We start from the raw sequence: 25,977 nt of genomic DNA on the forward strand, positions 1-25,977 counted from the left end.
TTTAATGTTTAATGTAAATATTAGTTTTTGCAGCACTCTACGATCTATATCTTTCATTATTGTGGATGTGTGTGTTTGTGAATGGATTAACAGCTTCTAGATCCTTGGGGTTTGGCGGATTGCTGTTGTGCAATTCGAGTCACCTACCTAATCCTCCCAGGGGGTGATTTGGGGTGTGACAGAGCTTGGTATCAGAGTGAGAACCTCTTCTTACATTCACAAACAGCGGAATAGGATTAACAACTTGCAAGAAGCTAAACAAATAATAATTAAACTAACATAAGACAAGATGTAAATAATAAACCATGAGGGGAGATAGAACACTAGTAAATGAGATTCAATAAAATTTAAAAGTATGGCAGAGGCCATTAGATTGATTTTCAAGTTTGGAAGTACTACTTCCAGTTACAACCCAGTAGAGAATAAAAAGATAGAGACTGAAAATAAAGAACTACATAAAACATGACAAAAAAAAAAAAAACAAGCAATAAGAAATACATGAATTAGGGCTGAAATAAAAAACCAAGTCCTAAGCAAGACACCGAAGCTGGAGAAACAACTCCTGTGGAGGATCATCGCTCTGTGGAGGCCGAGCCTGTTGTGAGTCAACCCGGTAGTACGAGACCCAGAAATCAAGACGCTGCTCAACAGAACCTACTCTCCCCTCCAGGGAAGTGAAACCCTGGTCCATCGGCGAAGATATCTGGGCAAGCTGAGTGTGAAGACCTCGGAACTGAGCCATCATGTCTGCCCAACCATAAGACTCAGGCGCCTAAAGTGGCACCTGTGAGCTAGAAGCTTCTGTAGGCTCATAGGGAGGCAGATCTCCAAACTGTGTGCCCGGATCCACTGGGTCTCCCTCCTGCTCACCAGCTCCAACCCCTCACCTACCTCTTGTCCCTGCTCCATCTCCTCCTCCTCGAACTCCGAATCACTCTCTGGCTCCCCTAACATCTTCATCTTCTTGATGGAGGTTTTGCTGATAGGCTTCAACCCATCTGCTCCCTCATACTCACCACCAAGAGAAATCCCGAAATGCAGGAATACCTGGGTCAGGAATCTCCCATATGGCAGGTTCCCATCAGTAGGGTTCTGGGCATGATAGAGCGTAACCTGCATAAGAAGATAAGGAAGGTTGATCATTGGACCTCCCTTGCCTGCCCTCAGCAGACAATATGTGATATACGCTCGTAACATAGAAATGCTGCCCCGGTTCTCACCCTTAGGGTAGATGTTGTAGGAGATGCACCTACTCAAGATCCTCACAGTTGGCTTGTAATCCCCCTCAGATTTTGGAGTCCTTTCGATCCTAGTCAGAGCCTTGAAGACCATCCTCCTAGTCTCCAATGAAAACATGTCAGAGATGTCAACCCTAGGCTTGCAATAACATTTGTCTCCAGTGTCTGGTATCCCTAAAATTTCGGCCAAAGTGGTTGGAGTGAATTTCATGTCCACCCCTTTGGCTCTGCTCTCAAGACCAAATCCTTGCACCCCAAAAGCCGGTACAAGATTACAATAAAAATACCGAACCAGGTTCAGGTAACACAACAATGTAGGGGACAGCATCGGTGCCCAACCTAGGGCATTGAATTTCGCATAAAGCCCAAATTAGTGGAAATCATCTACTTGCACCACCCTACCATTCACTATATTTTTGGAAGAGAACCTCTCCCAATCACGGGAATGCTCGTACCATGAGAACCAGTATTGATCGAACTCGGGTTCTTTGGATGAAGAATCATCTCCAGAAGATGGAGGTGGTATAGCCGATGGTGATGGCGGCGATGGGTTTGACCATAGGCGCTTGCGAGTCACTGCCTTCCTTGCCGTGTTGTCTTTGCCACTTAAAGACATGGCTGCAACATAGCAAGAGGAAGAAGAATAGGGAGTTATGGCATATAAACCAAAACCAAACAAAAAGGAAAGAGGAAAAGAGGACAGAAATGCAAATGGAAAGAGAAATGCAATAAAAATTACCTAGGGCTCACGTATGTGTGCGGGAAAATCAATTGGATGCTTGGAAATAATGGTGGAGTAGCCTATGAACACTCTTGAGCACAGCCTTAGGGGTTTAGAGCTCTCAAAATGAAAAGAGAAGTGAGGAAATGAGCTTTCGGACTGAATAAAAACTGTGTCCCGATTCTCTGGGCGATGCACTGGACGATTGAGCCAAACACCCAGTGAAACGCCCAAAGAATGGAAAAATAGCAGAATTTGATATTTTCTTGAATGGGCTTATGATTTCTTACATTAAAAAGGCATATTGGGTCCCTTGAAGTGCTTAGTTTGTTAATGTGGATTAACTCATAAAAAAAACATGTATAATATATTTAAAATATATATATATATATATCTAATGTAATAACAAATAAATAAATAGACAATGACAAGTAATGTATGGGATAAACAAGCAAGTGCAAGGTGGAAAATTTTTCCTTTTCTTCGGCAACCTATTACGGGTGTAAATATGCATACATAAATAATATACATATAGCCTTGGATGTATGAACTTCTATATGGGTGATATATGTGGAAACCCAAACATAGGTACATAGGAATGTATGGTAGTAAGCAGTTGTGATATTACAAGAAGAGGCACTACCAATGACACCTCCCCCACATATAGGTCATACCATACCTATAGTCTAGTCGGATCATGGTTAAAACACAATAGATCATAGGGAGAAATAGATAGTTGTTCACTGCACATGTCTGTACCTGAGTGGTGTGCTAGATCCGATAGAACACTGTTGTTTTGTGTACAACCTTGAGCTGTTCCATTTATGATTCCTAATTATGTTGTTTTGGTTCCTGTAGGGTTAAGTATATTTATTGAGTTAAAGTAACCATAGGAACCTAATAGCCAAAACTTCTCCATGACAGGGTCTGACTGTGTTGTTCGGGCTTTGAGACCCCAACAACATGCTCTACATTAGGTGGCTAAGGAAGAGATTAGCTTGGATTCAGGGGATTCAGTCTCGGGTAGAGAAGCAATTGATTGTCTACTTGGCACTTGCGGATACTAGTAGCGCAGAGGATCGTGCCATTTATCTTGCCTTAGCGGACGAGGTTAGGAGTGATCTAAGATACCTACACATTCAGGCCTTTATGACCGGGGAAGAGACTGGAGCGACTCGTATGCTAGATGCAGGTATAGACCAAACAGTTGCTTACTAATATGAACCTTTGTTCTATCATCTTGCATAAAATACCATGACATAAAACTCATTTCATATATGAAACTATTAGCAATGACAACCTAGTTGGGAACATCCTTGGTAGTTATTACTCCTTGCTGAAATGCTAGTATTATTACACCGGAACTGCAGAAATGATAACCTACATGTGTAGTTAAAACTATAATTTTATTTTCCTTTTCTCTCCCTTGCTAAGGGTGTGGGAATATTAAACACAAAGCTTCTTTCAGAAAATCAATCATGGTCAATACCAGATCCAACCAGGGTGGTCGTCGTGGAAGATACCCTCGATTTGTTCCAGAAGTTGAGCTACCAGATGGAGCCGAAGCTCAGAACTTTAAAGTATCGGTTAAAAAGGGTAACGCGAGTCATCCCAAATCCAGTACCGATGGCTGCCCAAACTACTACAGCTGCACCCCAGCCAGGTATGGCAGCCGGAGAGGTGAACACCATCATGACCACCATGATGCAAACCATGCAGCAACAACAGGAGTTGTTAGGCCACATGTCAACACAGTTCGTAGCCAAGATGCAACAACGAATAGTGCCACCACCACCACCCAACTGACCCATACAATTTCTACCACCTGTACCTCAACACGCGGTGGAAGTCTCCACGGTTAAAGTGATGGAGAGATTCAAGAAGCTCCAGCCGCCTGCGTTCTCTAAACTAAATTATGAGGCAATACAACCGGAAAGGTAGATTAGCGCCTTGGAGAAAGCATTCAACGTACTCGAATGTACTGATGTGCAGAAATTAATATGCGCTGGGTATCAACTACAAAACGAGGCGGAAGCATGGTGGAAGGCAACGAAGCCTAACTTGGAAGCAGTTCATCCCCATCCAACCTGGGAACAGTTTAAAGAGGTCTTCTTTAAGAATTATTTCCCTGAGAGTTTTAGAGACAAGAAGGAAGCCGAGTTCTCTACTCTCGTGCAAGGATCAAAGACCTACTGGATTACCAACAACAGTTTGAAGATTTATTTCATTTTGCCCCAGAGCATATGAAGGGGGAAGCTAGCAAAACAAAGAAGTTTGAAAAAGGACTCAAACCGGAGATCGGGTCTATCCTGTCAGTCCTAGACATTCAGGACTATGCTCAAATGGTCGACAAAGTAAAGATGATGGAGGACAGATTGAAAGAGAAAGAGAAGGCTACAATGTCACCTGGTTTGGGCAAAAGGCCAAGCAACTACCAGAATTCTAGGTGGCTAAACAAGGCTTTTCGAGGAGCTAGCTCGAGCCCCAACCTGACACAATATCAATGACAAGATGTGAGCCAAACCCTTGTCTGCCCCACTTATAGTGGACCTGCCCAACCCACTGTAGGCCAAGCGACGACTGCTGCTCCGCCATCCTGACCCGCAATGAGCCAAGCAAGCTAGGCCTCTTCCCCAGTCACACTGTCCAACAAATGCTACATGTGCCACAAAGTAGGACACATGGCCAGGGAATGCATACACCGTGGATATAATGCATACCCGCCAATCCAGTCCCATGCTCAACCCTTTTAGCCACAGGACAATCAGACGTGAGGAAAAGTGTTCGCGGTGACCAATGAAGAGGTGGAGGCGAATCCAGAGGTGATGACAGGTAAGTCTGCTTAACACAGCTAAATTGCAGGAATTAACCTATCGATGCAGGAAAATTTAATTGCATCCTTATTCTATACAAACCCTAGGTACCTTGACCATCTCGTCCGCCCCCGCACGAGTGTTATTCAACTCTGGTGCATCCCACTCTTTTGTTTCCAATGCTTTTGCGGATAGGATGACCGTCCAACCAAGGGACATAGGGCACGACTTAGTAGTTAGGACGCCAACTGGTAGTGTCGTGAGCCTGAAGGAGGTTTACGACCCCTATCTGGTGGAAATCTGTGGGAAGAACCTAACCGCCCGATTGATCAAGTTTGATATAAAGGACTTTGACGTGATATTAGGCATAGATTGGCTATCTGCCTATGGAGCAAACGTCATGTGTGTAGAAAAGAAGATTGCATTCAAGTTGAATGATAGCTCGATTTTCACCTACCAAAGTGAACCGATGAAGAAGCCCAAAAGGATAACTTTATCCGCCCTTCAAGTGCGAAAGCTGTTAAATGAAGGATGTCAGGGCTATTTGGCCACGGTAATGGATATCGAGGCAAAAATTAAGCCATTGGAAGAATTTAACGTTGTTAGGGAATTTCCCGATGTTTTTCTAGAAGATCTAACCCAGCTGCCACCTGATCGTGAAACAGAGTTCACGATTGATCTAATCCCTGGTGCAACACCTGTATCCAAGGCACTATACCGAATGGCACCCATAGAATTAAAAGAACTGCAGGACCAATTACAAGATTTGATGAAGAAAGGACTCATTCGACCAAGTGTGTCTTCTTGGGGAGCACCCGTGCTGTTCGTGAAGAAGAAGGATGGTAGCATGCGAATGTGCATCGATTATCGAGAACTGAACAAACTCAAGATCAAGAATCGATACCCGTTGCCACGCATCGATGACCTGTTTGACCAATTGCAAGGTGTAAGAATTTTATCTAAAATTGATCTTAGGTCTGGACACCATCAGTTGAAGATCAAGAGCAACGACATTCACAAGACGGCATTCAAAACTCGATACAGACATTATGAATTCTTGGTATTATCGTTCGGGTTAACCAATGCCCCAACTGCATTCATGGACATGATGAATAGGGTATTCCATGATGTGTTAGACAAGTTTGTCATTATATTCATCAATGACATACTGATCTACTCCAAGAGTGAAGAGGAGCATGCCCAACACCTTAGGTTCGTATTGCAACGATTGCGGGAACACCAGCTGTTCGCTAAATTCAGCAAGTGTGAATTTTGGCTCCACCAGATTGGATTCTTAGGGCATATCGCCACCAAGGATGGCATCAAGGTAGACCCAGTTAAGGTGAAGGTGGTTCTCGAGTGGGAAACTCCGAAGAATGCCATGAAGATCCGTAGCTTCTTGGGTTTAACCGGGTATTATCGCCGATTTATAAAAAATTTCTCGCATATCTCGGCACCCATGACAAAGCTAACAAAGAAGGCTGCAAAGTTTGAGTGGACCGACGCTTGCGAGAAAAGTTTCCAAGAGCTAAGGAATCTATTGGTGATAGCACCAATGCTGACCATTCCAGTTGGCATCGGTGGTATGGTGGTATACACCGACGCATCCCACATAGGATTGGGCGATGTGTTAATACAAAAAGGTAAGGTGGTTGCCTATGCCTCAACGCAGTTGAAGGAACACGAGAAGAACTACCCCACCCATAACTTAGAGTTGGCTGTGGTAGTCTTTGGTTAAAGATTTGACGACATTATCTTTATGGTGAAAAGAGCAAGATCTTCAGTGACCACAAGACCCTGAAGTATTTCTTCACCTAGAAGGAGTTAAATATAAGACAGAGGCAGTGGTTAGAATTAGTAAAGGATTACGACTGTGAGATTCAATACCACCCTGGCAAGGCCAACGTAGTGGGGAATGCATTAAGCAGAAAATCCCAAACCACATCCCTCGCTTCCTTAGTTGTTAGCGAGCACCTAATAGAAGAAGCTCAAAAGTTTGACCTAGAATTCATGATCGAGGAGACGACTATGCAACTAGTAGCTAGGGGCATATAGCCGTTGATTCGGGAATAGATAATTGAGAAGCAGCCCAGAGACCCCGATCTAGCCAAGATAATCTGGGAGATAAAGTAAGGGGTCAACGGAGACCCAGATTTCTCATTGGCCCATGATGGGGCACTGAAATTCAAAGACAGATTATGCGTGCCTAGTGATTATAATGTGCAAGATCGAATTCTTAGAGAGGCGCACAATTCACCTTACTCAATCCATCCTGGGAGCACAAAAATGTAAAAGGATTTGAAGAAGTACTACTGGTGGATTGGAATGAAGCAGACCGTAGCACTATATGTGTCCGAGTGCCTCACCTGTTAGAAAATAAATGCAGAGAGACACAGATCGTATGGATTGTTGCAACCACTCCCTATTCCTGAATGGAAATGGGAAAGAATTACTATGGACTTTGTGACTAATTTACCCAACACCAGGAAAGGAATGAATGCAATTTGGGTGATTGTCGACGGACTGATGAAGGCAGCTCACTTTATCCCCATCAAAATAACCTACTCAATGGAAAAGCACGCCCAACTATACATTGAAAATGTAATCCGCCTGCATAGCGTGCCTGTCAGCATCGTGTTCGACAGGGACCCTCGATTCACTGCAAGATTTTGGAAGAGTTTGCAACAGGCACTGGGATCCTAGCTAAATCTTAGAACGACCTTCCATCCTTAGATAGACGGATAGTCCAAAAGAATCATTCAAACTCTGGAGGACATGCTTTGAGCCTGTATATTAGAAATAAGAGATAGTTGGGATGCCCACATTCCCTTGGTGGAATTTGCCTACAATAACAGCTACCACTCCACCATTGGCATGGCACCATACGAAGCTTTATATGGTCAGAAGTGCCGCACACCATTGTATTGGGATGAAGTCGGAGAACGGAAGTATCTTTGGCCTAAAATGATACAGGCGATCTGCGAGAAGGTGGATGTGATCAGAGAGAAGATAAAAGCGGCCCAATCCAAACAGAAGAGTTATGCCGACAATCGAAGGAAGAACATTGAATTTGGAGTCGGTGAGAAGGTATTTCTCTGAGTTTTTCCAACAAAGGCGTTACTATGCTTCAATAAGAAGGGTAAGCTGAGCCCAAGATATATTGGCCCATATGAAATTTTGAAGAGGGTGGGACCCGTAACATATCGACTGGCACTACCGTTGTCCTTGCAAGGCGTCCATGATGTCTTCCATGTGTCGATGTTAAGGAAGTATATCAACAACCAGGCACATGTGCTCTCAGCTGAACCCGAACGACTAGATGTTGATATGACCTATGAGGAGCAGCCAACGGAGATGCTAGATAGAAAGGAACATAATCTCCCTAACCGCACAGTCGTATTCATTAATGTTCAGTGGGAAAACTGCCCAATAGAGGAAGCCTCGTGGGAACGCGAAGAAGAAATACAAGAAAAGTATCCTCAACTCTTCGAGCTACTAGGTAAGCCAATTTTAAGGACAAAATTTTTGTAAGGTGGGGAGGAATGTTAAACCTACCCCAGACAGACTGGGATTTTCGCTTGAAGGACAGGAGCCTGTGACCAATCATCCAAAAACACTGTGGAGTATCACCCTAGTGGTTAAATTCAATGGAGAATCTTTGAGGATGTCATCCAGTATACATGTGAGAAGATGGGTTGCAGACCCATGCAGCTGCTCTGTCCACAGCCTGATGTATGCCCCAACTCTAGGTAATCTCTCTCCTACCCAAATATGTGGGGGCCACACCTGTTCAGATGTGTAATTGGTCTTGGAAGGGGTATTGGTGGAGTGCCCAAGCGATAGGCTTAACCCCTGTGCAGGCCCAAGGCAAAAACAACAGAGTTACATTCTCTGGGCGATTGACCCAAAGGCCCAATGAAACGCCCAGAGTGTTTGAAACTGACATTTTGGACTCCAGACACCTGGGAACCATGCATATAGCCTGTGAACACCCCCTGGAGGTAGATGGGAATTTGAGAAACTATTACACACCTTTGGAATCATATGGACCCCATCTGTGCAGCTAGAATGGCCCAGAATGCAACCAAAAATGCATTCTTGGGAGTAGGGACCCATGGCCAAATAGGCCTTAAATGGTCTAAAGCTATAAATAGGAGGGACCAACCCTCCCATTCGTTTTTACTACTTCTACTGAAATAGAAAGAAAGAAAGAGAAGGAGAAGGAAGAAGAAGAGAAAGAAAGAGAAGGAGAAGGGAGGAAGAAGAGACCAAGGCTGATTTGGACATTGTTCTTAGCCTCCATACAAGATCAGAGGTAAGATTACAGTCCCTATACACTGCTGTTCATTATGTTAGATCCCTATTCTCATGCCAGACTGGTGTGTCTCTGACCAGTAGTGCTCAGAACATCGCCTGAATGCCTAGGGAAGCTTTGGATCTTGCATGCATGCGCATTGCGTGCAAGATCTGACCTTCTAATGAGCTGATCTGATGCTGCTACTGTAGTAGAGATCGAAGTCAGTCTCTGAGATGAGCTGCACTGTAGACTTGCACCCAGATCATGCTGTATGGGCATGGATCTCTGCATGCAGAGAGATTTCTTCACACCTTAGCACAAGACCAGACTTGTTTTGAGTAAATACATGTAATTCATGCCTTGCATGCAGCCTAAGCTAGACCCAAAGCCTGAGCTCAGTCAGGATAGCCATTCTCTGTGCTGTCAGAGCTCACCCCAGCTTCCAAATGAGTAACCTAACCTTGAATCCATTAGGACCAATCCATTTAGCCCTATCTTAGGTCCATGATCATCCTACTAGCTTCCCTGATCGAAATCATGGCCAGGCCTGCAGTAAAATCCAAGAAACTGAGCTGAAACTTGTGTTAAATAGGCTCTGGGCGATGCACTAGGCGATTGACCCAAACGCCCAGAGATGGTATTTGGGCTCAGATATAAATTTTGCTTTTTGAACCTTCACCAATGGGCCTATGATAGCATGGGGAGGATTTGAATGACCAAAATACCCTTCCCCATTGGTCCTTGCTGTCATCCATACCTCGGGTGCTCAAGTGGGCCCCACAGGGCTAGATAAACATGCACAGAACTAGTTTCAGTTGGGCTGTAAACCCTTGCACTGGTTTATGAGGTTGATAGAGCCATGCATAGGCAGACCATGCTGTGGAAATACTGATACAGATGAATCCTACACCTCTGGATGATGCACCGAGAAATTGACCTGAAAGCCCAGTGCAAGACCTAGAGAATTCTAGGTAATACCTTTATAAATACAGAGTCAGTCCAATTAAGCCTAGACCAACTCTAGGACACTAATATAATCTTAAACTTGTTTGACACACTTTTATGATTTGGTTAAATAGATTTTGATCCCAAGCTCGAGGTGCAGTGTCATATATCGGCTGGGACCGAGCTGATAGCTGAGCAAGTAGGACTAGAACAAGGTGAGTGAAATTACATCATGTGTCTAAATGCAACATGACTAACGAGTCATAACAATTACAATAATGTTGTTTACTCTGTTCACTTATTTCAATTGCTTTATATTCTGTTAAATATGGAATGCTTGACTGATGGATACTATGAATGAACAATGAATGCTTGTATGTGAACTACTAGATTAGATGTCGTAGCCGACTTGGAAATGAGGCCTGTGGTAGCCCGTAGAACGGGATTCGGTTGACACCACCCGACTCATACTATGCCATATAGAATGCATTGGGCTAGAGTATCATCACCTGTGCTACGCACCCTTGCCAACAGGGTTTAAGGTGTTGGATGTCTGTGAGAGTACCTATATAAAAGAGAAAAAGGAAATAGAAATGTGTTGCATCGAAAAGGTGATTATGTGGCTATATGCCAGCAAAAGAAATATGTTATATGGAAATAAGGATGGGTGCCTCACAGGTTAATCCCAGAGGGTTGGTCGAGCTGACCTTGGTGACTGATGCAGGAGCTGATCGGTCCTCTCTGACAACTTAATGGGTGTATCGCGGGAAGGGGTTAAAAGCCCGCACCAGGGATACATGTATTGGGGATTGTAGTAGCACTTTTACCTACCTTAGTTGTGATGTTAGGTGGCTAATAAATAAAATGAACTGCATTTCATGTAGGACTCATATGGTTGTGCTTGCATGTGCATGCATGGTTATGTTTCATTCACGGGCTCGGTGGAGCTCACACTCTTTTGTATATGCTTTTGTTAGGTGATCTTGCAGGTGGATGTTTCAGTGGCGGGGAGGCTCAACTCGTAGAGACGGGCCATGGTTATTATGACTGTGTTAGTGTGGACCCGGACGGAGGTCATACCTCTGGTGCGAGTCTTTTCTGTGATAGCTGACAAGGACCCGTGATGGGCGGGCAGCTGACTCTACTTCTGACCATGGGATTCTTTTGGTTGTATTAGGGATCCCTCTTTTGTATAGCTTTATTTTGGGGCTCGGGTTGCCTTGTCATGTTTATATTCTTTTGTAAAGCCTGATCGAAAAAAGTTGGGACTGCTGCTAATGTGAGAGAGAGAACTGAAACAATGATGGCTGTGTATATACTTTTTCTTTGTTTCTTTAATGTTTAATGTAAATATTAGTTTCTGCAGCACTCTATGATCTATATCTTTCATAATTTTGGATATGTGTGTTGGTGAATGGATTAGCAACTTCTAGATCCTTGGGGTTTGGAGGATTGCTGTTGTGCAATTTGGGTCACCTACCTAATCCTCCTAGGGGGTGGTTTGGGGTGACATATCCTGCACAAATTAAAACAGGAAAATTGAAGATAGGCAAATGAGAAAGAGTAGCCAATGTAACAACCTCCTCAGTTGGAGAATATACATCTTGGGAAGAGAATGAAGGGGAGGGGGGGATAACCCCAAATCTGATATCCAACTTTCAATATTTTTTACAACCCATACTGGATCCGGCTTCTCTGGTCCATATACAACTTTGTTTCGAGCCGACCATATAAAGTAACAAGTAATAATAAATACCTCAAAGAACCAAGTTAAAGATTGTTTATCCAGCTTAAACTTGAACAGAAAGGAGAGGCAGAAGTTTTCCAGAGAGGAATAAGACAAATACTCAGTTTTCAATCCCAACGGACCAGCAACCCAAATATGTTTAACCCAATCACATGAAAGGAATATGTGTCAGTATCATTCCACACAATTTCCACAAAGAACACAATAGAGGTCAATCAGAAGCCATTTGGATAGAGTTTCCTCGATTGGAAGTCCTGCATTTAACACATGCCATAAAAAAAATTTAAATTTGGAATGTAACTTAAGCTTCCAAAAGAATTTCCACCAAGTGAAAAGATAAATATTATGACTAAGGGTTAAACAGGTCAAAGATCTAGTAGCAAGTTTAGTACTGAAAAAACCATTCTTGGTCAAAGTACACCACCATCTATCATCAAAATCTGACAAATTAATCTTATGAATATGGAAAGAAACTTTTTTTGGAAGTGTAGCATCAAGGAGTCTAGAGTTCCACACAGAGTTAAAGATAAATTTGTCAATTTTGTCTGTATGGCTCCGAGTATCTGTCGATGTCGGTATAGAATATTCAGAAAGAGAAGGGATCCAAGGATCAGTCCAGAAAAAGGTAGAACTACCATTCCCAATCTTTCTGATTAAAATCTTTTTCAATGAAGGAATAATATGATTAATACTATTCCATGTCTAGGAACCTTTTTTTGAAACTGTTTTAGGATAAAAAAAGGATGATGTGGGAAAATAATGGGCTTTAAGGACACGAGCCCAGAGGGATGAGTGATCAGTTAGTAATCACCAACCCAGCTTCATCAGTAAGGCCTTATTGTGATTTTCAGCCTTGCAGAAGCCAAGGTCCCCATTAGATTTTGGAACACACAGCTTATCCCAAGCAATAAGAGCGGATTTTTTCTTTGAACCACAGTTACCAAGCCAGAAATTTAAACAAATAGAATCAATACTTTGACAAATCTTAAGAGGAAATTCAAAACAGTATAATATACATAAACCCATGATATTTTACTTATTTTATGTTTCAAGTATGATGCAATAATTATGTTATTAAATTAATGATTATGCTATTTTTCAAATCCAATTGATGCATGGGCTAGTATTCGATTAAGAGGTACTGGTTTCTATTCGGTTTCTTCGATTTCTTATTCGGTTTAGAACCGTGGTTTTGCGGTACAAATCCAAACCGAACCAGGAAGAGAATCTATAAAATAAAAACCAAATCATTTTTCTACTGGTGGTTCGGTTCGATCATAAAAGGTCGGTTCCGGTTCCATTTTGATACCCTTATACTAAACCTGTGTTTCTGATTGCTCCCCTTAGCTCCTTGCCAAAGGGATTGTTTTGGTTCTTTCTAATGAAATCTAGGGAAAGGGTTTCTTGTTCGGCTGCGTGACCCCTGCACTAGTTCAGGGGCCAATGAGGGGACATACAGGAGTATCCAACAAGAGGGGCGCAATGGTCATTCAACCCCTTGTGTGTGTGTGGGTATAGAAAAATGTGACCAAACAGTTTTTTTTTTTTTTTTTTTACCTAAATCCACACGCACGCACAGATTGGTGATACAGTTCCGAAAGTGGGTAAAATAGATAATGATTAAAATCCATATTGGTATTGGTATCTTTAAGGGCAAAAACATCCGGATGCAACTTATTCGGCCGTTACAGATCGATACATATAGGTATCGGCTTCAAACTGACCGATACCTGATCTGACACCATGAATTAAACTTTGATTGAAGCAACCTAGAGGTAGAGAGGGGACAAGCGTCACTGTCTTGGTGAATGATAGGGGCATATTTATATATATATAAATATATATATATATATTTATATATAATCCAGAGCATGGAAGCAAGAAGCTTGTCGATTTCACAACTCACACCAACTCATAGCGAATGCAATGAACGTTTTCCACCCTCTTCCAAGTTCCAATCGACATCCCGTCCTATTCTCATTTTCACTCATAAGATCGAATAGGATTCAAGTGGACCAGTGGAGACAAGGACTCATCAGGGTTGTGAATTTCAACCATTCTTTTGCTCATACACTTCCAAGTTACCATTATAGAGCACATGATTCTAATAATTGATAGGGAACTAGTTTTCCATTGGGGAGTCAATTCAGATCCTCTATGGCGCACTGCCTGTAAGGACCTGAGCTATGCAGACACATGGGTGTGTGCAATGATCGCTTTACCCCCGCTCGGGCAGGGGTAAGGCAATCAATACGCGCACCCATGTGTCTGCGCCGCTCAAGCCGCAACAGACAGCACGCAATAGAAGATCTGAGGTCTGGGGGAGTGTGGGCTACGCCAGCATCCCCATGAGTCTATCTCTCTATTCCCCATATGAAAAGACACCTCTACCTCTTTCGGAGTGCTGATGTAGACCACACTTCCAAACAGAGTTCTTTTTCCCTACTCAGATATTAGATCCAAGTGCATTGGCCCACCGTAGCAGAATCATTTGAGCCCAATCTATCCCAATATGATACCAATACAGATGGGCTTAACCTAGGGGTGTCAATTTTGGACCGGAACCGGTAACCGGATCCGTCCCGCTAGGAACCGGAACCGATCCACCCAGTAGTTTATTGGTACGAATCTGGTCTAGTCCTAGGAACAGTAAAGGAACCATTAGAACCGGAAGAAATGACCAGGACTTGATTATCATCTAATAAAATCTGACGAATGATGTCATACAAAAGAAAAACAATTCAGAAGCTGTATTTTTTGTATTATCTCCACTCATACCTAACAACTGCAATGTATAGATTATTATTTCAATAAAAATCTTTATTCATGAACCACCAAATTGGTGATGACAGATGGCGAATTATTATAATAGTTGAATTATTATAATAGTTTGCTCTCTCTCTCTCTCTCTCTCCATCAACAAAATCTAAATATGAGTAATTATGTGAAAGTTGTAGATATCAAAATTAGTTCAAGTCTAACATATTTGTTCGCATGAGATGATAATATATACATTGACACACTGGAACGTCAACCATTTTTCTAGAGCAACTCCTATTGTCCTTGTTTTGGGTTCACATTATAATAATATTTGGATCTGCTTAGGAATCGGAACTAGACCACCCATTACTTAATAGTCCTGGATCTCAGATTTAGAACCAATGAGCTTATTGGTCCGGATCTGGTCTTGACATCTGAGAACCGGAACTGCTAGAGAACTGGACCGATAGCTGAAAACCGGATCAATTGACACCCCTAGCTTAACCTTGAGTGTGAAGCTTTTCAAATGTATTGTACCTAACATGCTAGAACTCTCGGGAGTATTCATCCTGAAATCACTAATTTAGCCCTCATTCAGCTTTCTTTATAGCATTAATAGTGGTGGACCATTGATGTGATTATAACCCGCTGGCATAGCAGAATTTTCTCAGCGATTCTACGCTAATGTAAAGCCTCCAGTAGGCTTTGGGTAAAAGCTTGTATAAAATGAATGAGTTTAGTTTTTAAGGAAAAACAGCCAAAGAAAAATGCGACAACAACCATTTATTTGGCAAAAATTCCGCCAATAGTTAGGGCCATTGCACGTATATGTTAAAGGCAACAATAGCCAACTGCTGCTATTTCAAAGGACATATGTCCTAGAATTTATAATCTAAAATAATAAGGACAAGAGATCTCTATTTGGTCGCATGGGTCAATGGGTGAGCACGCCTGTGTATCTACCCAGGGGACAAGGCATCATCTGACGGTGCCTTGTGAGATGGCATAGAAAACACCACCAAATAGAGATGTTTTTTTAAAATAATAATTATAAAAAAAATAAATAAAAAAATAACATGTCTCACCAAAAGAGATGTTGTTTTATTTGTAAAAACTTAAAAAAAAAAAAACTTAAGGGAAAGTTTTCTTAATTTCCCAAAAACTTATTAATTTGTTTTGTATAAAGCCAAAAAGTAGCAACAACTTTTAATCCCAGAATACTCATGCATGAATTATGAGGAACAAGGGTATTTTCCTCGTTTGCGATGTTTGTAGTGCTTTTCACTTTTCACACACACGCATTGAGTGGAGCCGAGCAAAGGCAAACTGTGTCGGGCCGAATCGATGTGACCTGGGCTTGGTTCTGGGGTCATTATTTTTTTGGACAAATGACTTAAAGAAGTTTCTGGCCCATTTGTTACTTATTTCTAAGTCATGGGATTGCAGTTTTTAGGCCCCATACGAATGGGTAAATTTGTTGCACACACCCATACATAGGAGAAGTCCATTAGCATGGATTCGGATTATCCTAGGGAGATTAAGTCTTTGCCTCACATCTTAGAGACACACCTCCTTGTAGAGATCCCTTGAAGGCCCCTTGAAGGGGCACTTCCACATCTATAAATAAGGGTAGTGGATGTAACTCAATTTATCCGTTCCAAACTTGAATTTGAAAGACAACTCTCTCTCTCTCTCTCATACCGAATTGATTTCCTTCTCTATTTTCAGAATCTGTTGAGCATAGCCTTCCTCGTCTTGGAATATTCCATATTGTGAATGCAATATCAATTTGTGAATTACCGAATAGGCTGTTTCCACATAGCACACATCCACGTGGCAACATGTCATTGGGCTTTGATGATGGTGTTCCTGAGTCTCTGTCGTTACTGGCCAACACATTTATCCAGATTCAATCGTGTCAGGAAAATAGCAGGGGTAGGGGTGTCAATGGGCCAGGCTTGGCCTTAACCCTAGCCCAATCCTTGTAGCCTTAACCTAAACCCAAGCCCAGCCCGACCCTGCCAGGGCCAAGCATACCGCCTGACCCTGGTAGGGTTTTCCCAAGCCCGGTCGAGCCCTGATTGGCCCTGAATGTTGAACGGCCCATAACAACACAGTGAGCCCACTTAACAAATAACAAAGCCCCAGCCTATAACAGCCCAGTGAGCCCACTTAACAAATAACAAAGCCCCAGCCCACTTAACAAAGGCCATTGTACATATATTATGTATGTATATATATCAATATATTAAATAATACATGGCCGGGCTGGCCCTGGCAGGGCCAAGGCCTCAACCCAGGGCCAGCAAAATACTAAACCCAGCCCGACCCTGTCTAGAACATAGGTCCCGCCCGACCCGGCCCTGTCTTGTCCAGACTCAGGGTAGGTTAGGGCCGAGTCAAGATGGTTGGGTTTTTTTGACACCCCTAAGCAAGGGGTTACATCTATCAATGCTCATCAATCCACTCAATTAGGCAGCAATTACACATCTTCTAGTGGCAATCAATCTGCTTATCTCTCGTCGGTTACGCTATCTAAAGCTCCACCAACATCTACATTTAGCGCTCCTACAAAGTCTACATTACTGCTCCACAAACATCCACATTTAGTGCTTATCAATTACCATTTGTGGTCAACAGTTACAATCCTAGTGAAACAAATGTGGCTTGAAGTGCACCCTGTGAAGAAAATGTGACGATCTAGGTTGTCAAGCCTGGCGTTCCAATGCCCACAACGTCTTTACCAAGTGTGGAGAATATGTTTAATATATCTTTTTGTTTTGTAAGCTGAACTTTTAGCTTCGTTTCTAGGGATATTAATGGTTGTATCCATTACCTAGCCTGGAAGGTCTTGTCTATGACATGTAAGATAGGGCCATATTTCACTCTTTGGTTTCTAAACCTATATGTTTTTGAAACCTTGTGTAACACATGTCTTCTATCGGAATCGATTTTTTTTTTAATTAAAAAAATCTTGGAGATAGAATCACAAGGTCCCTAGTGTGCATTAATTGGGGTGTTTACTACTTTAAGGAGAGAGCTACTTCTTGTAAGAATAAACCTTACATTGAAGATCAGTTCGTTTACTTAAAGATTGATTCCTCCTCCTCCTATTTCTCCTACCCCTCCTCTACCTACTGCCCCTACCCAAAATGTTTCTTCACTTGCCCTGACTATGGACAATCTTTGTATTGTCTCCGATTTTGACTAAATTGAGTCATTCAATGAGAGGGTTTCATTAGCACAGTTGGGGGTTTCATTTGCATTAACTGAACCTAAGCCTGAAGAGGGTGATGACCCTACTCTCAATGTTAAGAGAGATGCATGGATTTATTTTAAGTACCAATGCAAGAATAGGATTCTGAATGCTTTGTCTGCTGATTTGTTTAATGTCTATTAATCATATGAGAGTGCATATTGGTTATGGAAAATACTTAAGAAAAAATATGAACTTGAGGGTGCCGGAAATAGGAAATATATAGTAGCCACATTCCTAAGTTATGTGATGGATGATGATCACAAAGTGTCTTCCCAAATTGATAAATTTCAAGTCCTAATATCCAAATTGGCTAAGAAAGGCATGACTCTTCCAGATGAATTTGTGTATGCTTCACTCTTAGAGAAGTTACACTTGTCTTGGAACTGGAACAATTTCAAATTAAATATGACATTTAAGAGAAAAGAGTGGACCTTAGATCAAATCATTGTCTCGATCAATATTGAAGAATGGAACTGTGAAAAGGACAAGCTTAAAAATGACAAGGAATTTAAGTCCAAGGCCAATCTAGTTGAGACCAGCAAGAATAAGCAGTCCAAGAAAAACCTTCATGTCAAGAAGGCTATGAAATTCAAGAAAAAAAAAAAGGGTGATTACTGCACATTATATCAACCCCAAAGGTGTTCACAGATGAGGAAGCTATGAAGATAATCTATAGTGTTATGTAAAGAGTGGGCAAATGATTGACTATACTGTTGCCAACTCAAAAGGGGTGATTATTGCACACTTAGAACTTCAATTTCAAAAACCAAAACAACCCAACAGTTAAGGTGGGATTCATTCAACACAGTAACCACAAAAGTAATGATTGTCTTCTTAAATAATTTGCTCTTGAGATCAGATTATCTCAACTTCTTATTTTTTTGGTTGGGTATACTTTTTCTAGAAGTTACTCCCTTCTCCTTGTTAGAAGTTGTAACAATATAACTCCTTTAGCTTTCTTTTCTTAATGAGTAAGAACTGGTTTAACTGCTTTTTAATGAAAGAAGAACCGGTTTAACTTGGCGAGAGACCAAGATCTTGACCAAGTTGATGGTCGAACAAGAGGAATGAATTGCAAAGGCAAGATAACTAGTATTGAAATCAATCAAAAAATATTGTTTGTGCGAAATCATTGTAAAAATCAAATCATCGTTTATCATTATATAAGAGTATTCAAAGGCCTTTATTGCACATGTTCATGCCACTTTAAATGATTTTCTTACAACGTATCATGTATTAGAGTTACTCCTAAATTAACTTTAATTTGTTCATTAATTTCTTATTTTGTCATTTCTAGTTTTACCATTCATTCATCATCTCAACATCTTCATTTCAGTTATACAGTTTATTTATACATTGGTTTTTTTAAGTACAAATTATGCTTCATGCTACAAGCCTGGCAGCCAAGGATATGGAATCTTAAGGGGTATTTTAGAAAATACTAAAACCTAGGAGGGTATTTATGAACCCAAAGGGGAAGTGAATTATTCCATTTTTCTTGGCTGCTAGCTTTGTAGAAGGAACATTCCTATTATAAGTGTAGCAGCAAAAATTTTTCCATGTAAGTGCGCTGGACTTATCAACGGTCATTCCAGCAGCTAGCACCTCAAACCAAGGAAACCCTGCCTGCTATAAAATCTTGGGGCTCAGGCTGGCCCACTAATATAAATCTACTTATAATTTTTTAGGGAATTTCCTAGAAGGCCCTTTTTGGAAGGCATTGTAGTAAAACATTAATATTTAATATCTTTTTGGGGAAAAGAATGCTACATGGTCGTGCGTCATGCATGAATCCAATGCTTAGACACACAAAGCGTCTTGGACGTCTAGAAATTACTGCCTTGCTCCTATGGAAAGACGGAAATTTCAATCTTCCAAGGCACTTTGTGTGTCTAATCGTGGGATCCACGCAAGGCACACGACCGGGTAACGTTCTATTACCCTATCTTTTTTTTAGTGCTCTTTCTTGATGTGCATTCATACTCTTTTATTGACAAGTTGGCAATATCCACAACAACTCTTACAAACATAAGATGCATCTTGTTCCAAGATTCCTAATAAAGAGAAATTGAAACTTAATCAGTTAGAAGCATCTTTTAACCGATTCCTTTTTCAACCACAAAATTACAAATATGTGATGTTTAGATTCTTCCCCTATTTATGTGCATTGGTGTTGTTCAGCATTTACACACAATGGAACTAAATATAGGCAATATGGAATCCATTGTGGAAATAACCTCCACCCAGGCATCCATTGGTCCAATGGCATGTGCCTCAATATTAATAGTTACCAACTTAAATACTTAATAATAACAACAAGAACATTAAAACTAGAAATCATCAAGTAAGTCCAAGATGGAAAATAAAATATATAGTTTCCAGAAGCTGCCAAGGCCAAGTAGTGATGTGAAGATGCCCTGCTAAATGTTGGCTGCAACTGATTTGTCTGGGTTGGCAGTTTGATTTTGGAGAGCTTCCCTTTATTGCTATATCCAGCTGCGACACAAAAACTGATCGAGCATTAAAAGTTGGAAAAAGGAGAGGTATCTAATTTTTGTTCTTGATATTTTTAGACTCCGTTTATTTTAATGTAGAAAATTTTCCTAAGAAATAGGATATCCACTATTTTTTAGGTCCTATTTGTTTCATTAGAAAACTTTCCATAGAAATGATGTTTACATTCATACAAAATTTTTCTATCTCTTACCATGGTTCTATTTTTTTTTTTGAGTAGTTCACACTAAAGTAAACAATAAAAATCCTATTTTTTTTTTATAGAAAAATTTTTGTTTCTTTTTTAATGGAAAATAATATTTCATCAAAAAGTATAAAAAAATTAAAGAATCGAAGAAATGAAAGACATAAGTTGCGAAGTAAGTAAATATTTATTATATAGATAAAAAATTTAGATTTTTGGCAAATAGAATGAAGAGAAATCACACCTTAGAAAATACTTGTTTATTGTTGAATATATGCATCACGTGCAGAATTACCTCCTCATACACTCCAAGAGAGACTACCCCCAACATCTACGATTTTGTCTATTGTGCACTGGTACGTGGTGGTTCATATCGTTGAGATCGATGATTTGACAATAACATTGGGAATGTGAACTATCTTGTGCCAATCTTCTCCTCCTTCTCTACATCGTGTCTCTAAAATGGTGTTGCAATCTTCTATTACAAGATTTTGCAGGGCTGTCATTTGTTGAAGACCATCTGGCAAGAAAGTAAGATTTGGACACAACCAAATAGATATGTTTCGAAGTGAGGTAAGATTTTGGATCCATTCTGGCAACGCATTTAGCCCCCAACAACCAGAGATTTGTAGACGTTGCAGCATTGTGGCGTATTTTAGGCTCTCTGGCAAAGACGTCAACATAGGCAGGTCGAAAATATATATTTCTTGAAGGGAAGTGAGGTGCCGAAAATCCTCCAATTGGGAGAGTTCTAGCTCTGGACACTCTTCAATACTCAAACGCTCGAGAGCTGTTAAATATCTCAATCCTGATGACAAAGAGGCTAGTCCGGTACAACCTCTAATTCTCAATTTCTTTAAAGAGCTCAACCCCTGGAACTGGGTCTCATCTTCTTCGTCCCACAAAAATTTCATAGCTTTGCACCCTCTGATATAAAACTCTTTAAGAGAGCTAAACCCTATTTCTCCCTGCCTAATACACATTCTTGGCAATGTGATGAGCTTGCTGCAGTTCTCAAAACTCACTGTTTGAAGAGACGGGATTAATGGGAGGGTTTTCAACTTGTCACAATTTATAATTTTCATTTTCACAAGGCTAGGGAATACTTCTCTTCCTTCTGGAACATTCAACAACAATTCTTCAAGACTTAGCATGTCACGTAAGACTAGTTCTTTTAGCAAGAGGAATCCTTTACCCAAGCCATCAACACTGTCGTCGACGAAATGTGTTAGATGTTCACATCTATCACAGTTGCTAAGTTCAACATAAACCAAATTTTGGAGTGAAAACCCATCCATCCAACTTGGAAACTTCATGCCCATGTAGTTTTCTATTACCAATCTTCTTATGCTTGCTGGGGGCTGGAGGACTTCTAGCACCTCTTCAGAAGATGATGCAATTTCTGCTTGGATTATGTGAGTCTCATGATGATGATGATGATGATGATGATGATGATCAATATAATGAATTGGATGAGACCAAGACAGGGCTAAAGAGTCAAGGTTTCTCTTTCCTATCAAATTGGCTTCTTTGGCATCCACTGAATTCTTCACCTTCTCAAGACCTTTTATGTGTACTTCTCCTCTAAGGTTGTTCAGTCCTTGTAATTCACTGATACCACATCCGCTCTTCTTCCTCACGATGAAGATGCTTAATGTCTGGAGGTGAATCAGCCGTCCCATTCCACTTGGTACGTAACTTAGCGAGTTACATCCACGAATATCCAGGTGCCTGAGGCTGCTCATGTTACTCATTTGTGCAGGCAAATTTTGAAGACTAAAACATCCGAATAGGTTCAATGTCTGCAAATGTTTTAGGTTGCTCAAGGATTCAGGTAATGTCCTTATATTCATCTTAGAGAGGTCTAGGTATCTCAAGTGTATCAAATAGGCTAAAGAAGCTAATGGAGATGGCCTATTTGAAGTGTCCACGTTAATGGCACTTGAATTACTCAAATGTAACACTCTTAAGTATCTAAGATTTGAAATGTTAAACTCTACTGGCAAGACATCTAGCAGCAGGGTACGTATGGTTTGAGATTTGCGCAAAAAAGACTCATTAGAATGCTGGTGAATCTTCATTGACAAGTGCCGAATCCCTTTGGGAACAATTTTTTCTTTGCTAGTAGCATCATCATCTAAGGTCCAACATTCATCACCCATAACAGAACATGCAAGATCATGGACTAAATCATGCATCTTACAATGCACTACATCGCCATAATCATTTTTTTCTATGTCTTGAAAGAAAGACCTCCAAAGTAACTCGTTGAAAATTTTATAGCCAATGTCTTCCAACTCCATGTTACCTCTAGATGGAATAAAACCATTAGCCATCCAGAGATGGACTAACATTTCCTTCTTGATCTCATGATCCTTTGGAAATATGGAGCAATAAGCAAAACATTGCCTCAAATGTGAGGGCGGATGATTGTAACTGAGTCTAAGGGCCGGTAAAATTGTATTTTCTTCATCTTCTGGTAGATCCCAAATTTCACTGTCTCGAACAAAAACCCATTCAATCTCTGTGTGTTTGAAACGCATTAAGCCTCCTAGAGACTTTGCAGCCAGAGGTACACCTCCACACTTCTTCACAATCTCTTTACCAATCACTACCAAGTTTGATTTCTCTTCTCTGCCATCGCGAAATGCACGTTGCTTGAACAAATCCCAGCAATTGTCCTCTGAGAGTCTTTTCAAGTGGCGACCAGAAAAAGTGCCCATGATTAATGCTATTTTTTCAATACGGGTGGTTACAAGAATTGCACTTCCTTCACTTCCACATGTTAATGAAGATTTCACCGTAGCCCACTTGTCCTGATCTTCATTCCAGACATCATCTAGTACAATCAAAAAGCTTCTTCTCTTACTCAACATCTCACGAAGGCGGCTTTGCATTGGATGCAACTCCGTGAGATCATTTGCAGTTCCACCCATAGATTCTATGATAGCTTTGGTAAGCCTTTTTACATCAAAATCATCAGATACGCAAACCCAATTTCTGGTCTCGAAATGACTTTTCACTCTTTCATCGTTGTAGACTAGTTGAGCGAGTGTGGTCTTCCCAAGACCACCCATTCCGAATATTGGATAAACCAGCAAATCTGGTTTGCTACTGTATTCCAGCAATACTTTAACTATCACTTCTCTGTCCTCTTCTCTGCCATAAACAGGGTGTTCAGTAGTTAGAATGGGGCTAGTCTCTGCTCGTTCAGTACTGCTCTCATAAATAGTCCATCCCACAGTTCCCAGTTGGTTCAAATGAAATTTGGACCTCTCAGCAGCAATATCATCAAATCTCTCTCTAATATCTTTCATTCTCTGTCCAATCTTGTGTCGACGAAACAGAAGTTGTTGAGAACTGAAACAAGATAAGAAAGAGTGGCTAACCTGGCTGGTGCAGTTACTCATCTGGGCTTCTTCGTCTAATTGAATTGCTTTGGCTGCACACTCATCTAAGATGTCGTCTGCATCATAAGCCGCATCCTTAAGTTTCTTTAACCAACTTTTGATCGCCTTATCCTTGAATTGATTCACCTCAGCATCTTCCAATACATCTCGAATTGTATCTAAGGTTTCAGAAAGCCTTCTCATCTCTCGATCGACTCCCCATATCAAAGCAAACTCTTGCTGAAGTAGGGAGTCAATGTTCTGAAGAACAACTCCAAGAACTGAATCAACCATATCTTTAATTGGCAGCCTAATTGTCTAATTGATTAAAGTTGTTTCAGATCTTTGAATAAATTGGGAAGGAAACTCTGAATCTCTCTTACAGTTATAATGGAATGGTCGGTGGAATATTTATGATAAGAGAAGCCAAGCCTTTCACTTAGAGTTTGGTGGAATGATTATTATGTTGCAACCTTGGAGCTCAATAAAAGAGACACGAGAACTAATTCAGTTTTAATTGATTAATAAACTCAACTACATGACAGAAAATATAGAGAAGAAATAATAAATTGCTAAAGAACCGCTCCTGCTGACCAAGTCTTCTTCATGCTGAACGTTGGGGATGATAATGATAGAGAATGGATCAAGCAATGTTTTTTCGCTGCTCAACACATTTAAGAGTAAAGAGTCTTGCATTTCCCCTTTTTCTTTCCGTTCATAATATATAATGTATAAAGTAATTAGGATCTTGACTTGACTTCACCTGCTGCCAAGTAATGGGGCTGCTAGAATTATTTGCCAGTTAAAGTATTGTAAGTATCCAATATGAGAAGATAGAGGGGATTCACTAACTGTGGCGTTGATATGCAGGCACGCACGAAGTGTTCTGTTTTCCGCCAAGCAATAAGGAATTCTGGATTTGCAGAAGGTGTAATGTAATGTTGGTTGATAATCCATCAGTAGTAGGTCGTAGGTGTTGATTGGGTGCTGGTGTAGTAGAGCCATCGACGTGACCCAGCAAAGGTCACAGGAGATGAAGATGGACTCCAACTGTCCCTTCTGAAGGATGTAGTTATTTCCATCAAGTTTGACAACAACTAGGTTTGATAGGTTGGTAATGGAGAAAGGGGAGGAGGTAGTCGTGTTTGACATTTTGAAATCACGTGTTGGATAGTCTTATTATATCAAGAGTTACAGATTAATCCAAAGAGTTATTATAGAAGATTCTCTGGAGTCACGTGTTGACATAGTCTTTGAGCTAAAGACCCCACAAGGATAGAGAATATCTTCAACTATTGAGATGCAAAGCCCACTCCATCCTCCTTCCCTTCTTGTCTAACCAAACAGAAACTTCATGGCCCTTTCCTCTTGGATTATTAAATCTAGTCCGAGGACAACTTCCCGTTTTACATGTTATTATTAATGGGGGAGTGGTGAAGAAGAATTTTTTCTTGTAATTGATTATAAAGATGAGATGGATACAAGGCAGCTCTTAAATCATCCGGTAATTCCATTTATGCCCAAGGAGAACTTTTCTTTTCAGTTGTAAAATTATACTAACTAATCCTAACTTAGTTAATATTTTATAGGGAAAAAGTTCTCTGTCCGGGAGTGTGGCCTACGCCAGCACTCATATGAGTCTATCTCTCTCCTCTCCATGTGAAAAAACACCTCTGCCCCCTTGTTTTAAGGAGGAGAGAGATAGACACATGGAAGTGCTGGCGTAGGTCACACTCCCGTACAGAAAACTGCTTCCCTATTTTATATTAATAAAATTAGTTGTGCTGCCCATACAGAGAAGAAATTATTAGTTGATTAGCATATATAAACTTTTTTATTTGTCTAATCAATCTATCCTCTCTAACATTTGAAAGCAATACTTGATAATAAAAAATGATCGAGTTTTCCTTGAGCTACATTCTCATTCATCGTGGGGCTTCAAATGCGCACCGGAGGATATCAAGAAGGTATTTTAGGGAAAATAGTAAAACCCTATCGGGCCTTATATGAACCCTAGGATGGTGTGATGAACCTTCACCGCGTGGTGAAGGAAAAAACAATTTTTTATAAGAAAATAGGAAGAATTTTTTTAATTTGGAGAGTGTGGGCC

At 40.8% G+C, this 25,977-nt stretch overlaps 1 protein-coding gene across 1 annotated transcript; it reads right to left on the reverse strand.

Moving 5' to 3' along the window:
• Positions 1–20,846: 20,846 nt before the first annotated feature.
• On the reverse strand, positions 20,847–24,262 carry LOC122668594 (putative disease resistance protein RGA3). The gene has a single exon (XM_043865138.1). It carries the CDS (start codon positions 24,159–24,161, stop codon positions 20,847–20,849), a length of 3,315 nt encoding a protein of 1,104 aa, XP_043721073.1. The 5' UTR covers positions 24,162–24,262.
• Between the last annotated feature and the right edge of the window lie 1,715 nt (positions 24,263–25,977).

Source organism: Telopea speciosissima, chromosome 7 (genome assembly GCF_018873765.1).
Source record: "Telopea speciosissima isolate NSW1024214 ecotype Mountain lineage chromosome 7, Tspe_v1, whole genome shotgun sequence".
Taxonomy (NCBI): domain Eukaryota; kingdom Viridiplantae; phylum Streptophyta; class Magnoliopsida; order Proteales; family Proteaceae; genus Telopea; species Telopea speciosissima.

Bases quoted from the DNA above. Each gene is read 5' to 3' on its own strand.
- LOC122668594 (XM_043865138.1), bottom strand. From the start codon at position 24,161: ATGGTTGATTCAGTTCTTGGAGTTGTTCTTCAGAACATTGACTCCCTA.